Source organism: Telopea speciosissima, chromosome 7, assembly GCF_018873765.1.
Source record: "Telopea speciosissima isolate NSW1024214 ecotype Mountain lineage chromosome 7, Tspe_v1, whole genome shotgun sequence".
Classification (NCBI taxonomy): domain Eukaryota; kingdom Viridiplantae; phylum Streptophyta; class Magnoliopsida; order Proteales; family Proteaceae; genus Telopea; species Telopea speciosissima.
In genome coordinates, this window is record NC_057922.1 from 20,313,113 (window position 1) to 20,331,402 (window position 18,290).

The following is an 18,290-nucleotide window of genomic DNA, read 5'->3' on the forward strand; positions in this document are numbered from 1 at the left end:
ATTTGACATCATGAACCTCGACTTTGAAGTTTGATCTGCTTCATTTCATGCCTTTCCCTTCTCAAGCATGGTTTGTAATCTCGGGATTGATGAATCATCGCTTCGTCCGGATTATATAGGTATTACTTGAGGTCGATCCTTAATAGTGATCGATCCAATACCATTCCACTGATACGATTTAAGGGTAAAAAAAGGATCAGGATCCTTTGTAGTATTGGCGGGGCAATGGTGCACATTCGACGGCACAGCTGTGTCGCCGAAAGTGCACCACCGCCCCACCGACACTGCAGAGGATTTTAATACATAAAAAAAAATAAAAAATCCATGAGGCAATTGCATCCGATCAAGATCAATTCAGGGTATTCCCAATCGATTTGGATTGATATCGGCCGAAACCAAACCCGATTCGATTTCCGATACCTATTTCCCAAGGGTTCTTATTCGTCTTTACTGTAATCGGATTCGAAGAAATCTGACCTTATCCTACTCTCTCTCTCACATAAAATCCGGAATATCTTCTCTCACTCATACAAGACGGATCATCTTCTCTATCTCTCTCTCTCGCTCTCTGTTTCACATAATGGATCTCTTCTCTCTACAGACCCTCCTCGTCGTCTTCGTCTCTCTACGCCTCTATTTCTACTTCTCCAAAAAGCAAAAACCCACCACCATCAAACCAGGATTCACCTCCTACCCCGTCGTCGGAACCCTACCGGAATTTCTCAAGAATCGCCACCGCTTCCTGGAATGGACCACCCAAGTCCTCAGCCACTCCCCCCACAACACCGCCGTCTTCCGCCGACCAGGAAAAATTCATGGCATCATCACAGCCAACCCTCTCAACATCGAATACATGCTCAAGACCAACTTCGAAAACTACCCGAAAGGTGATCGTTTCATCTCTCTCTTAGAAGACTTCCTCGGTCGTGGCATCTTCAATTCCGACGGCGAGCTCTGGAAGTTACAACGCAAGACGGCTAGTTTCGAGTTCAATACAAAATCACTCCGAAACTTCGTCATGGATATCATCAAGGAAGAGACACAGAATAGATTGATTCCACAGTTGGTAAGAGTAGCCGATTTGGATCAAATTGTGGATATGCAAGATGTGTTAGAACGATTCGCATTCGATAACGTGTGTAAGCTTGCTTTCAACATCGACCCTGGTTGTCTCGGCGGCGACGCAACCGCCGGCAAAGAATTCATGCAAGCCTTTGAAGATGCTGCGACTCTCAGCGCTGGGCGATTCATGTACGCTCTGCCTCATCTATGGAAACTAAAGAAAGCTCTCAATATAGGATCAGAGAAACAGTTGAAGGAATCAATCTCGACCGTTCATAGCTTCGCCGATAAGATCATACGGTCAAGGATGGAGGCCAAGCAAGAAAGCGCTGCTGACCTACTTTCCCGATTCATCGGGAATGAGTCCGACGAGTCTAACTCGCCCGAGTTTCTCCGTGATATCGTGATAAGCTTCATACTTGCGGGGCGAGACACCACGTCATCGGCACTCTCGTGGTTATTCTGGCTCCTAGGGTCACGACCAGACGTGAAGGTTAACATTCTTGAAGAGTTAAAAGCGATTCGGACACGTAACGGGAAAAATATCGGCGATCCATACAGCTTCGAAGAGTTACGGGAGATGCAGTATCTACAAGCGGTGATTTCAGAGGCGATGAGGCTTTATCCTCCGGTTGCCGTCGACTCGAAAGAGTGCCTGAAAGATGATGTCTTACCGGACGGTACCTTTGTTGCAAAAGGATGGTTTGTGTCGTATAACACTTATGCGATGGGGAGAATGGAGAGTATATGGGGGGAGGATTGTAGGAAGTTCAAGCCGGAAAGGTGGTTGGAGAACGGAATGTGTCGGCAAGAAAGTCCGTTTCGGTATCCGGTATTCCATGCGGGACCGAGAATTTGCTTGGGAATGAATATGGCTTTTATACAGATGAAATCAATTGCGGCAGTAGTGTTGGAAAGATTCGATATGAACGTGCTTGAGAAGGACACTTGTCCTGATTATGTTCTGTCTTTGACGTTGAGGATGAAAGGAGGGTTGCGGGTTAAACTGAGGGAGAGATCCTTGGACGTTATTTGATTGATTCCAGATATTGAGGTTCTCATCTCCAATCTCATTTCTCCCTTTTTTTTTTGTTTTTTTCTTTGTTTGGCTTTTCACCTATACGTATAGTCTGACATGTTTACGTAACAATCTTTTTGTGCCATGGAGATTCGACAAATAAGGCAAAAGGGTTAGGGATTATTATATATTCTTTAAAATATAAAAGAATTTTCAATTAGGATATGGTATCATTATCACATTATGGTGTCTAATTTCATAATTATCCCTCACAAATTCCTCTTCTTAGGTCTCAGTTTATCTAATTGTTAACAAAAAACGTAGCAGTTGTTATTGATGATCTGAAGCATTTCTCTACTTATTTTGTTTTGATTTGATTTCGTTTTAGTATATTCTACGTGTTTTGAATATTGTAATAGATGCACCGGTTAGAAGACACTGTGTATCATGTGTATGATGGATTAACCGTATTTCATTTCGCAGCTTCATGACCTTTGTTTTATTTAAAATTTTAGGTTCTTCACATGGTTCTTTTGTTCAGTATATTTTTTTTTTAAATTTTTTTTAAAAAAAAGAAAGAAGCAAGACCCTTTTTCTTTTTCTTATGTTTCATAAGTGATAGTAGAAAGTTTTCCATGGGACCCACCTGTGAAATGACCCAAGCACCCCCTATTTTGCTGGACTAGATTCTCCAGCTCCCGCCACAACTAGAGGAAAGCAAAATTGTGGTTTTCCTTTACCTGTGGAGTAGAGATCATGTACCCATGTATGGTCATTGTTCGAGACGTAATAATAGTTGTTGTCCAGAGTTCCACCTTCACTATCACCTTAAGGTCAAGGTGGGGATGTTATTTCATGATTTTATCAAGTTGGATTAGACTGTTTTACCCCTTAAAAAATAACTAAGATTTTTTTTACCATTTTATTAGGGGTGTAAATGAATAGCCGAAATCCGTTTCCGTATCCATTTAGCATTATCCGAATCCGTCCGAAAACTAAACGGATGCGGATACGGATAGGCTATAGCTATCCAAAAAGCTATATTTACATGTAAATAGATAAAATATCCGATCCATATCCGTGTCCGTATCTATTTAGCACTATCCGAATCCGTCCGATAGCTAATCAGATGCGGATGCGGATATAGCACTATCAGAGCCGAATCCGATCCGTTTACAACCCTACATTTTATCTTCCTTTGTTCCAATATCACCATTACAATATCAATCAAATATTAGAATAAATCATGGTTGATACCAATACAAATCAACCGTGATCCAATGATACCTAAAACCATATGTTATTGATTAATAGATTCAATATCGAATTACTTGTTTGTATGAAATTGTTGGTTATTTTGACATTTGATTTTTTTGTTTTTTGGTGTGTCTATCAAACCCAATTTAATTAAATTAAATTAATTAATTAAAATTTCATGTGTTTGTTATAACTGTTATATTTTGTACAACAACCAATAGTACCGTTACGCTTGTACTCAACTATGGACAAACTGCACTCTCTTCTAGGGTTGTTATATTGTATATTTCTCCAATAAAGGTTGTTTCAAAATATAAATATGAACACTTTAATGTGTTGAAATCGTTCTATTTGAAATTCCTAATGGTCCATTGGACAATGAAAATTTCTGATAGTCCTTTTTTCTTGTACTTGAGAAATACTTATCATTACATTTGTATTTTGTGCATTTATGGACGGACTACACACTAGTCACAGAGATTTTTTATTTTTTTTCGAAAAAGGGATAAATCTCATTTGTAGAGTCATCATTTTATAAAGTTTATGTACAGTTTTGAATTTTTCTTTTTAATTACTTTTCCATCGTTGGGAGAGCGAGAGCGAGAGCCGTGGCAGGGTTGCACGGGGTTTAGACGATGTGATCACGGCGATCAGTGGTGAGACTATGGCCACTCTATGGGAGTGGGGTTGATTAGATGGATAAATTTGAAATTATAATTATTTTGGAATAAAACTAACTTAAGAGTCACCCCAAACATGGATTCAGATCCTTTATTGTCGAGCAGCTCGGCATGACTCTGCCAAGATACAGCAAGGCGGTGAATGACTGCCTTGCCCGCGTGGGGGGGGGTAAGGCGATCATTTAACGCCTTGCTGTGTTGGCAGTAGGGTCCTGCTGAGCAGCTCAGCAGTAGAGAATCCAAATTGCCCAAACATCCCTTTTCAAAAAATGGGTATCCTAAAGTCTTGGTTCATCTTCGGCCTTCTTGGTCGTGAGTTGCGACCCTTTCGTTGCTGTGCCTGTAAGTAACAAATCCTTAACCATTCATTTTTACCCCATCAATGTACAAAATGACATCAATGCCCCGTGAGTGACCATTTACTCAGTATCGACGCAGTTTAGCGCTGCATGCCCATGCTCAATCATAGAATATTAGATTGTTGTTTGGGTTGGTGGGGCCAGGTCCATTATGTCCGGCCAATGCCAAAAGGCAATAGAAGCTAAGGGTGTCAAAACAAAACTGAAATCGAAAATCAAATCTGAAATTGAGCCGAATCGAATTAATTCGATTTGGTTTTAGTTTTGGTTTATGGAATTCTAATTCGGTTCGGTTCGATTTCGGTTTCATGCCAAGACCCGTTGGTTTGAATTGAAACTGAACCAAATAAACCACTTAATCCAAAACCAATCTTTTAAAATTTGAGAAATTTACACATACCCCCCTTAAGTTTGACGAAAGGATATTTTTACCCCCTAGGTTTGGAAAATTCTGCGTACCCCTGAGGTTTGTAAACAGTAATAAATAAGCCCATTATGTCAATTCATAACTAATGAAGTTAAAAACATGGAATGAAATGACAAAATTACCCTTGCCAAAAAAAAAAAAACCTTGCAACTACTCGTCTTCCCAAAAAAACCTGCAACTCGTTCACCGGTGTCGATGCCATCCCACTCTTGCCAGATTAGTTCGGTTGTCTTTTGTCTCTGAATATCAAATGCCGTTTGACGCTCCGACGAACACCTTGGCTCGAACCAACCTCCTCACCTCCTCGATTCAACCCAATCTCCTAACTACCTCGGCTTGCCCTGACCTTGTCACCGTTACTCCACCGCCACAACGGTTCCCTACCCCTTCTGAGATGTAGCTTCATCGGAGACAGAAGACCTCAGATTTTGAAAACACTCTGGCGCCCGTCTCTCCTTTCTCTACCTTTTTCTCCATTAAACATGTTAGAAATCCTCGCAATTTCTTGTTTTGTCGGATTCTCTTAGGTTCTAGTTTTTGTTTATTTCAGTTCAATTTTTGTTTTGATTCTTGAGAAACCTTGCGGATGCAAATGTTCAAATCGTCGATGGTATCACACCACATGACGTGGTTCGAACTCTCACTTCAGAATTCCTTTTCAAAGGGGCAATTCCAGGGCTTTCTCATATTGAACCCAACAAGCTACGGCTTTGCTTAGAATTGATTCAATTTTGGAATTGGTGATTATGAGTCTCGTATTTGGGATTTCAGAAACGGAAGGAGAAGAGGGTTGGGTGGCTTATGGATTCAGTTGCCAGCGATTTGACTGGAACGGAAGGCAGAGGTGGGTTGGCAGCCATGATTGGAGGTTGAGAAGGTATGAAATCGTTGTTGAAAGGTAGAGCTGAAGAGGAAGCAGATGGGAAAAAGGTAGATTTGCGGAAGATCTATCTCCCTTCTTCAACATCTTTCTCTGCTTATAGTTTCTCCGTTATTTAATGTTTAAACCCCTCTCTCTCTCCCCCCCTCTTCCTTGCTTCTCATCCGAAAAGGGAAAAAACCAAGTTTTCTTCAAAACCCCTTTGCAAAAGAAGATTGACTGATCGAAAGCTCTCTTTTTGATCTATACTTGAAATTTTTTATCTAAACAAAAGAAGATTGGCAGTTCAATTTTCGGGTTCCCTATTACAACTATACTTAGAATTTTGGACTGTCACTGGAAGATTGCTGCAGAGGGAGGTGCCGTGAGGAGTTGCGTTGCCGCCAGAGGTTTCTTTCTTTTAAAAAAAAAAAAAAAAAAATCCACCGAAAATCATTGCTTAATTGTGAATTTGAAATCGGAATCTAAAACCAAGATTTTGTTTTTGTTGTTTTCTACGTGAAGTTGCCAGTGATACCTACAGAGAGAAGGAGGGCAAGGACAAGGAGGAGGAAGAGGGTGGGTGCTGTACAGAAGTGGCCATGAGTACGAAGAAGAGTCACTAGAAGATTGCTGCAGAGAGCTGAGGCGGGTGGACGACAGGGTGCAGGTGTCCGGCCATAGAGAGGGCACTGGACGAGGCGCAAAGGGAAGGGGAAGAGGGCGAGGACGAGAAGGGAAACTGTATTTCTTCGTTTTGAGTTGGGATCTTTGGAGTTCCAAACCTGCAACTCATCTTCCCCAATCGATTTGGAGAAGATGGGTTGCAGGGTTTTTTTTTTTTGGGGCAAGGGTAATTTTGTCATTTCATCCTATGTTTTTAACACCGTTAGTCATAAATTGACGGAATGGACTTATTTGTTACTGTTTGCAAACCTCAGGGGGGTACGCAGAATTTTCCAAATCTGGGGGGTATAAGTATCTTTTCGTCAAACCTCAGGGGGGTATGTGTAAATTTTCCTTTTTTCCTTAAATTTTTTGATAACAATATCTAACCAAATGACTTTAAATATTCCACTTTCCTATGTTTTCATTGTTTTTTTGGTAACTATCCAACGGAATGAAATTTATATGCCACTTTTCATAGAGGAAAATAAAAAACTCTATAAATATTCTTTGTATTTTTGGTAACCATCTAACTTAATGACTTTTCATATATCACTTTCCGGGTTTTCTCTATTTCCCTTTCTCAGTTTCCCTTTTCAACTCTTCAAGTGTGCAATCGAATTAGAACCGTAACCCAAAACCGAATTAGACCCGTATTTGGAAATCGAATTAAAATCGTAATCGAACCAAATCGAGTAGGTTCGGATTCGGTTGGTGGTCCCAGAACCGACTCAATTTTTGGTTCGATTTTGGGTCACACCCTCAAGTCATGGAACCGAATCGAATACCCGATACCAAACCGTTTGACACCCTTAATAGAAGCTGAATCTTCAAAGAGGGTTTAGGGCGTTGGAAGGCTTAGAGCCCTTTTGTGCATCCCTTTTTTCTCTCTTTGGTTTTTCTGATTTTTGAGTTGCTGCAGTTTAAGTTGTTCTACCGGTGTGAGAAAAATCAAGAGGGAAAGAAAGAAAAGAAAAGAAAGAAGAGGAGAAGAAGGAAAAAGAAGAACAAAGAATTTGGGATTGGTTTCTAGAGCCCAGGTGTTTCTACAATAATTTTAAGATCTTTTCAGAGCAAGAAGACTTTGTGAGATGTGGTGTTTGTGGTGAGAATTTGGTTTGGTTTCTTGTGAGCTAATACTTTTTTATCATCTCCAATTGCTTGTAAATCTCAAGTTTGAACAAATACTTGAGAGAATTATTATACATTTATTTTTCTCATAGTGGATTGGTGCAAAAGATTTGCCCTTGTACAATTCTTGGTTTTGATTGTTTGATTGCTTTCTTGTAATTTTATTTCTCATATTTGGTTGGTTAAATTTGCTCGATAATTTTACATTGGATAATTAGTTTCTCAATTTACATTAGACAAATGAGTTTGAATAATATCTTTGCCATCCCAATAAGGAAAAATTATTAGGACTCTCTATAAGTGGTGGTGGTGCAGGTGCCAAACGGGTCCGGGTCAGGCTTGGGGGCATTGTAGTTAATATGTATATTTTTTTGATAAACAGTTAATACTGTATATGATATACCGGCAATTTTATATTGGATTATTGGTCTCTCTCTCTCTCTCTCATATGCACACACATTCACATGGAATGGATTAGACTTCTCTACGCTAATAACAGGTTGGGTCATGAACTTCAGATTTAGTAAAGCTTAGACCAACTTTTATGTTGTCCATCACAAGTTTGGTTCCTCTGTACGTGTCAACAGGTGAACGTACTTGTGAGAGCCAACCACCTGTAGACTATAGCAGCCGCAGGGAAGATATAGCAACAAATATCATTGAGGGTTCTATCAAAAAAGAAAGATGGAACACGGAGAAAACAAACTCGTGAATCATGCGTATAACATACAAGTAGGACTCTCCATGGAAAGGTGTTGCAGTCATTTTCATCTTTATTAAAATAGAAAAAAAGCTGACCTGAAACACCATCGAGCTATCCAACCATGTGTTTCTCTCTCCTTACCCCTTGTGAGATGACCACGCTGCCCAGACCATCCCACCCTCTGCTTTGATGCATGCTATTAGCTTGTAGAAAATGGACCGCGTGCCAATCTTCTCCCATTAAAATATTTCATTAAAATGCAGTAGAAGGTAGCAAAACATTTTTGTTACCATCATTTTTTCTTATTATAATATTCTCACAATATACTAATGGGAGGAATAATGGTACAAAAGATTCTAACCATAAAATCCAAAGGTTAACAATTTAAGGGTTTACATAAAAAAATAACAATTATTTAAGGGTTCGACTCCGCCTCTCCCCTTGGGGCCACCCACCTGAGAGGAAACTCCTTGGTGAACATGGGGGTCCCAGTATTACCTGATTTGTGTGTGTTATGAGGTTGTGCACGTGTCCTGAGAGAATTAGTCGGCCAAAAACTGAATACCTCCAATTCCAAAAAAAGGAAAACAGAAAACAATTATTTAAAGGTTCCAATTGAAGCATGCATAGAGTATACTACATGGCCAGTTCATGTTGGGTTCAAATTTAGTAGACAAATTGTCTCCTTGATCATCTAACCATGGATCTGTTTTCAGGTTGATCAAATTTCTTATCATATGACATTTTAATGTTTTAAAATTGATGTATTATTAATATCAGAAATGTTTTTTTATTTTTTTAATTGTCATAAAGCACCTATGACATGGACAAATAATATGTTTCTATTCTAACATTGAATAGAAAGGACATGGTTTAGATTTTAGCTAGCCACATATCAAATTTTAGAGTGTAATTTAATCAAAGGAAAAATGTCAATGAGCATGACGCGTTTCTTATGCCTTTTAACAAAAGTAATTGTTATTATAATTGTTTTTACTTTCCTAAAAACAGAATAAAATATTCTAACTATTATATGACATAGAAATGCCTTAGGCTTAGAGAACCCTTCCCCTTCAATCAAGTACAATTTTTTGCATTGGCACACATCCTGTGTATGTCAATGCATGTGTACCACCAGTACTCTAGACATTATTGTGCACTCATCCAACTCTGAATGAGAACAAACAGTTTGGATTAAATTTTTTTTTTGGGTAAGAATGGAAGCCTTGGGGCATAGATATATCATGTGATTGTCAAAAACATCACCTTCCATTGTTACATGCATGGATAACTTCACTTTAAAATTATCATTTTTTATTTGATACTAGAATTAGTACATGAACTACTGAAAATATAAGCCGAAAGCTGGCCTCATACATACATAAAAGCTACATGGTGGAGATAGGCTCTCTACAAATTTGCTCACGCATTTCCTATTTATCCAATGATCAAAATGACAGAATGAATTAACTCATATGACTCTTACCAAAAAAAAAATAAAATTAAGTCATATGACAAATAAGCAGATTTAGTTGAAGGGAAAATGCTTTGTTTTTGTGTGTGTGTGGTGGGTGGGGGGCGGGGATGCCCAGACACAATGGGGGGGGGGGGGGTGAAATGACTATCTTGCTCCCCCGAGAAGCCAACACATGCGCGTCCCTGTACTCCCCCATAGAGAATGCTCTCCCTTAGTTGAAATGCATTCTAATTGTACTTTATTTCGTTAATTTTCTCAACATTCCAAGGTTGAATTTTAATACAAAAATGATATAAAAATATAAATAAATTCATCAATAATATTTTCTTTTGTTTATGTAACCTAATCAACCATTTCACTTATATAAGAAGAAATAAAAAATCCTTGACGCAATCCATGTCGTATATGGCTCAAAATTTCATATTATAGATAACTTCCCAGTTCTTTTTGGTGCCCAAAAAATGTTGCTTTTGACATCATGAACCTCGACTTTGATCTGCTTCATTTCATGCCTTTCCCAAATCATGGTTTGTAATTTCAGGATTATCGATTGCTTCGTTGGGATCGGACTGGTATCGAATTGGTATCGGTTGAGGTTGATCCTTAATAATGCTCGATCCGATTCCAATCCACTGATACGATCCAAGGGTAAAAAAATAATAAAATCCAATTTTTATAAAATAGTAGAGGCAATTTCGTCCAATCCAGACCAATTCAGGGTAATCCCAATCGATATTGGATTGATATCGGCCGAAACAAAATCCGATCTGATTTCCGATACTTATTTCCCAAGGGTTCTTATTCGTCTAACTGTAAACGGATTCGAAGAAATCTGATCATATTCTACGGAAAAAGATCTTGTGCAGCCGTCGCGGAAGCTGCACCTGTGCAGCAACGTTAAAACAGTAAAAACAGGGGTAAGATAGTCATTTCACCCATAAAATCCGGAATATCTTCTCTCACTCATAAAAGACGGATCATCTCCTCTATCTCTCTCTAGCTTTCTGTCTGTCTCATATAATGGATATCTTCTCTCTACAGACCCTCGTCGTCCTCTTCGTCAGTCTCCGCATCTATTTCTACTTCTCCAAAAAGGAAAACCCCACCATCAAAACAGGATTCCCTTCCTACCCTCTCGTCGGAACCCTACTGGAATTCATCAAGAACCGCCACCGCTTCCTCGAATGGACCACCGAAATCCTCAGCCACGCCCCCGCCAACACCGCCGTCTTCCGCCGCCCCGGAAAAATTCATGGCGTCATCACAGCCAACCCTCTCAACATCGAATACATGCTCAAGACCAACTTCGAAAACTACCCGAAAGGTGATCGTTTCATCTCTCTCTTAGAAGACTTCCTCGGCCGTGGCATCTTCAACTCCGACGGTGAACTCTGGAAATTACAACGCAAGACGGCTAGTTTCGAATTCAATACAAAATCACTCCGAAATTTCGTCATGGATATCATTAAAGAAGAGACACAGAGTAGATTAATTCCACAGTTGATGAGAGTAGCCGATTTGGATCAAATTGTGGATATGCAAGATGTGTTAGAGCGATTCGCATTCGATAACATGTGTAAGCTTGCTTTCAACATCGACCCTGGTTGTCTCGGCGGCGACGCAAACGCCGGCAAAGGATTCATGCAAGCCTTTGAAGATGCTGCGACTCTCAGCGCTGGGCGGTCCATGTCTGCTCTACCTCATCTATGGAAACTAAAGAAAGCTCTCAATATAGGATCAGAGAAGCAGTTGAAGGAATCAATCTCGACCGTCCATAGCTTCGCCGATAAGATCATACGATCAAGGATGGAGGCCAAGCAAGAGAGCTCTGCTGACCTACTTTCCCGATTCATGGAGAACGAGTCTAACTCGCCCGAGCTTCTTCGTGATATCGTGATAAGCTTCATACTTGCTGGGAGAGACACCACGTCATCGGCACTCACGTGGTTATTCTGGCTCCTAGGGTCACGACTGGACGTGAAGCTTAACATTCTTAAAGAGTTAAAAGCGATTCGGACACGAAACGGGAAAGAAATCGGCCATACATACAGCTTCGATGAGTTACGGGAGATGCAGTATCTACAAGCGGTGATTTCAGAGGCAATGAGGCTTTATCCTCCGGTGCCCGTCGACACGAAAGAATGCCTGAAAGATGATGTGTTGCCGGACGGTACCTTGGTTGCAAAAGGATGGTTCGTGTCGTATAACACTTATGCGATGGGGAGGATGGAGAGTATATGGGGGAAGGATTGTAGGAAATTCAAACCGGAACGGTGGTTGGAAAACGGAATGTGTCGGCAAGAAAGTCCATTTCGGTATCCTGTATTCCATGCCGGACCGAGAATTTGCTTGGGAATGAATATGGCGTTTATACAGATGAAATCAATTGCGGCAGTGGTGTTGGAGAGATTCGATATGAACGCGCTTGAGAAGGACACGTGTCCTGATTATCTTCTATCTTTGACGCTGAGGATGAAAGGAGGATTGCGGGTTAAACTGAGGGAGAGATCCGTGGACGATCATTATGGTGTCTAATTTCATAATTATCCCTCACAAATTCCTCGTAATAATGAGTGTCTCTGTTTATTATTCACGATGTGAAGCGACTTCTAATGTTTCGATTGTGTTTTAGTGTATTCTGTGTTTTGAATGTTGTACCAGATGTCTTGGTTCAGGAGGTCCTGTCTATCATGTGTATGATAGATTGATCGTATTTCATTCCGTGGCTTTGTGATTAAGGGTGTCAATCGGTATGAACCATATGATATCTGGTATTCGGTACAATACATTATACTATATTAAATATCAGATCGATACAGGTTTTCCATGCTGAGACCATACGATATCTATTCGGTACAAGTATTCGATATGGTATGGTTCATATTTACCATTTTGTTCATATCGATACCGTATCATATCTAATCGGTACAGTATGTCACAATACATTTTTCAGTATCGATACATAGTATGTGGTATATGTTGACACCCTTATTCATTACATTTGTTTGTTTGAAGCTTCACGTTTTTCACATGGTTCTTTTATTCAATTAACTCTTTTCTCTTTAAAAAATTATTTTTTTTCTTATTTTTTCATGGGAGAAAGTTCTCTCTGCAGTAGTGTGGCCTATGCCAGCACTCCCATGAGTCTATCTCTCTCTATCCTCTCCATTTGAAAATACACCTCTACCCCCTTGTTTTGAGGAGGAGAGAGATAGACACATGGGAGTAGGGATGCAAATGAATAGTCGAAATCTGTTTTCGTATCCGTTTAGCATTATCTGAATCCGTCCGAAAGCTAAATGGATACGGATATGGATAGGCTATAGCTATCCCAAAAACTATATTTACATGTAAACGGATAAAAATATCCGATCTGTATCCATATCCGTATCTGTTTAGCACTATCCGAATCCATCTGAAAGCTAATCGGATGCGGATACGAATATAGCACTATCCAAGCCGAATCCGATCCGTTTACATCCCTACATGGAAGTGTTGGCATAGGCCACACTCCCCGACAGAAAACTGCTGGGAGTGTCTATCCACTATCCCCCCATGCATGTGTATGTTTTCATTGGCCCTTGTGCTGATGCAAAGGCTATACAATGAAGTAATGATCTATTAGTATTATCAGATTAGTATACTTCATTAATTAGTGTTCGATTAATTTATTACAAGTATCAACAATATCTCTATTATCCGCTCAAAAATGAAGGCTAAGACTGGAGTTTTGTGAAAAGAGCCCCTTATCAGATTTAAATCGGCAGGCTAGTTTTCCTTTTGATTTTAGGTTGTCATATTATGTTGGACAATTGAATTACAAAATTACATATAAACTTGAAAGACATAATAAGAAATCCAAAGTAGATTATTATTTATCGTTCAAATAGCATAAACAGAGTAACATGTAACGCAAATAAGAGAATTGGAAGATGATCAAATTTTAAATGTTGCTTAACGTTGAGCCTTTGTCCATACTACTAGTCCATTCTCATTTATCCAATGACAAACTTCAATTAGGCCTGGACCAAAACCTAATAACTTAAAAGCAAGATGGTTTGGATTCCATGTTGATGTATCATAGTGGCATGCCATGATCACATGGTTCACATTCTTCCGAGCATGTATCTCAACTACATATATTTTTACTTTCGGTAAAACATGGCAATAATAGACTTGAAATGGAAATGGTTGACTATGACATAAGGCTGGTGGCTTGGAGAGGTTTCCATAGATGAGTTTCACAGCTCCAATTCTGACATTCTCATAAGAACCTTCTACGCTCTCAGTACTCCATACGCATACATTGTGCCCTAATTTCTCAACAACGAAATCGATGAGATCCTCGGCGGAAGTCACACAGGTGCACTGTTCACCTAGAATGGGTCTTTTCTCACATATCTCGAGGGTGTCTTGAATATAATCATCCATATTTGATCCATCAACTACACCAAAAAACTTCTTCAATTCTTTAATTTGGGCAAGGGAGAATGGGATTTTTGACGCCAGATATCGTGGCAAGAATGATTTATATGACATTGGGTCCCTTAGATCGGGGACATGCATGAAACCTCCCTCTTTCACCATTGATTCCCGAAAATATGGCAATCCCCCTTGGCTAGCAACTGATATAGATGCTTTATTTGGAAGGTCATATTTCATTTTGGCATCATTCCATTGAGCTATTGGTGGTAAGGTTGTGTCATTCCTTGTTTTCTTCACAAATGCATTTTTAGAACAAGCAACATTAGCTTGCTTACAAAATGAATGCAAGTGGGAATTCAATTCATTTTCTTCCATAAGTTTCATAAACATTGTTGTTTGATGGGAGCTTAATGGAGAAGCCTTTGTAGTTAACCAATGTGGAGGGTGTGGAAGACCAATATGCTCTTCCCAATATTGTGAGAAGGCATTTTCAGCTTGAGAACCCTGTAATTTCATGAGGGAAAAATAACAATGAAATAAGTAAGATAAAATATGTATGAACAAATAATAACCGCGGTGAAATAAATGGATAATGGAAAATCATAAATTTTCTTACACTAAAGTATGGTACCATCAGAAGTCCAAGTAACACAATGGGATGCACCATGGTGGAACTGAAACAGAGAATGGAGACACTGGGGGTGCTTGAATTTCATGGAGAGGGGGTGCTTGAGTTTATATAGAGGGAAAAATTTAAAGTGCCAACAAATAAAATTGTGAAGTGGTAATTGCAACGGTTACATAATGGAGTATAGTAATTTCAAAGCCATTTACCAAAAAAAAATAAAATTTTCTAAGCCAAATTTATATTAGAAATTTCCTTTTTGTTTGTTAACCATCCATTTGTTTTAACTATTTTCACAATAGTTTGATTTTCTAGACATTAGTTTTCCATGTGTTCAATTCCAATAGAATAACCCAAAAATAAATAAATAAATAAATAAACAAAAAAATTCCAAAAGTACCCAAACCTGACATTTCGGTTGGTGACCTTGACCTCTACTGTCCATAAATTTGGGTCTCACCTAACTTCCCACATGATAGATATTTGGGTCGGATCCACCTTCATCGAGTGGGGGTAAGACGGTCATTTTACATCTTACTGTGTCAGCAGTAGTAGGTAAGTTGGGGCAGCTCGACAGTAGAGGATCTGGATCCCAGATATTTGGGCGAAAAAATCACTTTCAATAGATGAGACCTCCACGTGGTACTAATTTTCTTACAATTTTTTTTTTAATAGGTCCTATTTTTTCCTATTCTATGGGGGAGGGGAGAAGTGAAGTAGGAGACTTGAATCCAAGACCTCTTAGTAGAGATGGGCTTCGACACACCACATGCTACCAAGTGCGCCAGTGTTAGGCACTTGTTCGTAACCTTTTTGAATCATCACGTGGGGCCTAAAATTTTTAAGATAGGCAGATCGTCCTATACAATGAGAGATGTAAGGTGAGGTAACGGCCTTAGCCTTCCCCAAGGCATCTGAAATCTGTGTCCAATTCTGCCTGTAACAAAATTCACATATAATCCAACTACTGGAGCCCCATGTAACCAACAGTAAAGGGAATTTATTGTCCAAAAACGTTGCTAAGGAAGATATAGATAACAACCAAGTTATTAAATTCACTTTTACAATTAGATCCCAATAAAACAATGACTTATGACATACACAACCCAAAGTGCTGTGAACTCAAAGAAGTATTTCCCGTAAAATAAAAAAAGGGAATTGCAAACTCAAGGAAGAAAAGTGTTTTCAACAAAAGGGATCCAAACCAACCCTTTTTAAAAAGTTATACAAAACCTAATTCCTCTGACATTTTTGACTTACCAAAAATTAGCATGTTAGAAATTTTCTGGGACAAAAACTCATCAATCAAAAAGTTGATGTCATGAAGTTTTATTTAATTAAGAAGAGGACTGAGTTTTCCTCCACCCATGGTGAGAATGGGATCCCATTCATCGCGGCGCGGGAGGGGTATCAGGAGGATATTTTGGGAATATACTAAAATCCTATAGGGGTTTGTGAATCATAGGATGGTGGGTGAACCGTCCTCTAAAGATATAGGGAAACTTAGTCCTTGAGAATTTTTCAAAAAACAAAAGAAAAACTTAGTCTTCAAGAAGATATAATTTCTGTGAAGATCCTAAGCCATACGTGTTTTAGGTGAGGAAAACCTTCCATATGGTTGGTTATAGGAACAATTCAAATTGCCACTTTAGAACCCAATTTTGAGATTTTTGATCAAAATGTATGACCATGGAAGGAAAACTTTGAGAGGAGGGGAAACTTAGAAATTTAATCATAGCAAGAATTGGTAAGAACAATTTAGGCATTAAAGAGATAACGTTGATGTGGTATAAAGAAATTTTGGTAGTAGATAAATTAAGATATGTCTAATGTAGGAACATGACCAAATTTTCTGTTTTAGAGGCTTTAAAAGAAAAAAAAATTAATTGGTGTTGGTGGGCTCTAGATGGTATTTCTGGACTGGCACCAAGTTTTGCTGCATGAATGAGTGATGTGGCAATTTTGACCGTATGGACATTCAGAAATGGTCTAAGGTTGGCTATATATAAATTTTAGACTTACATTCAAGCATGTACTATTAGAGATATATTAGGAATATATTAGTATTAGAACAAGAGAAGTATCTTCCATCTTTATCTCAACAACACTTTAGGTAAGTAGTTTAGTTATATTAGGAATCGGTATCATAATCTTATGCAATCTTCAATGTATTTCTCTCAATCTTCCATGAATAGTATAATATCATATTGTAATCTTTATAGGTGATTGAGTTCCCAACATGTGGATTTCTTCACCCATATTTACACCTACTATTATAGGTAAGTAGTATCTCTTATATTAGGTAAGTAGTTTCTCTTAGGCCTATATATATTAGGCCCCTTCTTTGTAATCAATAGGTATACAATAATAATGAAGTTCTGTTTAATATTGTTCTCCTTCCATGTTCCATAATTTATAAGTTCTAATATGGTATCAAGAGCCTCTAGTTCCACCGAGCAAGAGATTCATTTCTTTTTTTTTCTTCAATCCTCTCATCTCCAATGAGCACTCGATCCACCAGTCTTCTCTCTTCCAGTTTTCGTTTTTACTCCCTTCCCTCTTGAAACCTCACGTTTACAACCGCAATTTCATCACCACCTCATTCATCATGGCCTAATTTCCTTTCATCACAAAAAAAAAAAAAAAAAAACAATCAGCCCAGTTATACTAAGCATCTAAAATTCTCCACCTTTCTTTTGTCTTTCCTCTTATATCTATCTTATTATTTTACTTTCTTTGATTATCTATTTTCGGTCATCCTTAAGTTGTGCCCTGAGTTGAGGTCCCTTTTTTAGGGGCGTGCCTCAGGTAGAGGGCTTAAGACTACAACACAAAAAAAAAAACACACAAAGCTCAATTTTGTGCACCAGCAGCAGCTCCAAAGCGTGCGGGCACCCCATTTTCTTCTCAATTCTTGTCTCATCTGTGCACCAGCAGCAGCTCTACAACGCGCGGGCACCTCAATCTCTTCTCAGTTGTGCACCAGCAGCAGCTCCACAGTGCGCGGGCACCCCAATTTCTTCTCAGTCCTTTTCTCACTTGTGCACCAGCAGCAGCTCCATAGCGCTCGGGCACCCCAATCTTGGCCGATGAATCATACCACACCAAGCTCCTATGAGCACCCACGACCTCGCCATCTGATGCTCGCCATTTCAGTCACATGCGTGTTGCAGATTGTGTAGGCCTGTCAATTCAATAATCAAGCTGAGCGTTTCTCTTCTATCCACGCTCATCTTACGGGGGAGTATTAGAGATATATTAGGAATGTATTAGTATTAGAATAAGAGAAGTATCTTCCATCCTTATCTCAACAACACTTTAGGTAAATAGTTCAGTTATATTAGGAATCAGTATCATAATCTTATGCAATCTTCAATGTATCTCTCTCAATCTTCTATGAATAGTATAATATCAGATTGTAATCCTTATAAGTGATTGAGTTTTCAACATGTGGATTCCTTCACCCATATTTACACCTACTATTATAGGTAAGTAATATCTCTTATATTAGGTAAGTAGTTTCTCTTAGGCCTATATATAGTAGGCCCCTTCTTTGTAATCAATAGGTATGCAATAATAATGAAGTTCTATTTAATATTGT

General features: G+C 39.0%; 3 protein-coding genes across 3 annotated transcripts; 2 read left to right on the plus strand and 1 right to left on the minus strand.

Moving 5' to 3' along the window:
• Positions 1–543: 543 nt before the first annotated feature.
• On the plus strand, positions 544–3,412 carry LOC122667151 (cytochrome P450 94B3-like). Its single transcript, XM_043863366.1, has 2 exons — positions 544–2,104; positions 3,386–3,412. The coding sequence occupies exon 1, from the start codon at positions 581–583 to the stop codon at positions 2,096–2,098; it is 1,518 nt and encodes a 505-aa protein (XP_043719301.1). The 5' UTR covers positions 544–580; the 3' UTR covers positions 2,099–2,104; positions 3,386–3,412.
• Positions 3,413–10,659: 7,247 nt separating this feature from the next.
• Positions 10,660–12,174, plus strand: LOC122668338 (cytochrome P450 94B3-like). The gene has a single exon (XM_043864922.1). The coding sequence runs from the start codon at positions 10,660–10,662 to the stop codon at positions 12,172–12,174; it is 1,515 nt and encodes a 504-aa protein (XP_043720857.1).
• Positions 12,175–13,593: 1,419 nt separating this feature from the next.
• On the minus strand, positions 13,594–14,751 carry LOC122668339 (polygalacturonase-1 non-catalytic subunit beta-like). Its single transcript, XM_043864924.1, has 2 exons — positions 14,681–14,751; positions 13,594–14,568 (listed from the first exon to the last, which is right to left on the minus strand). Exons 1-2 carry the CDS (start codon positions 14,729–14,731, stop codon positions 13,594–13,596), a joined length of 1,026 nt encoding a protein of 341 aa, XP_043720859.1. The 5' UTR covers positions 14,732–14,751.
• Between the last annotated feature and the right edge of the window lie 3,539 nt (positions 14,752–18,290).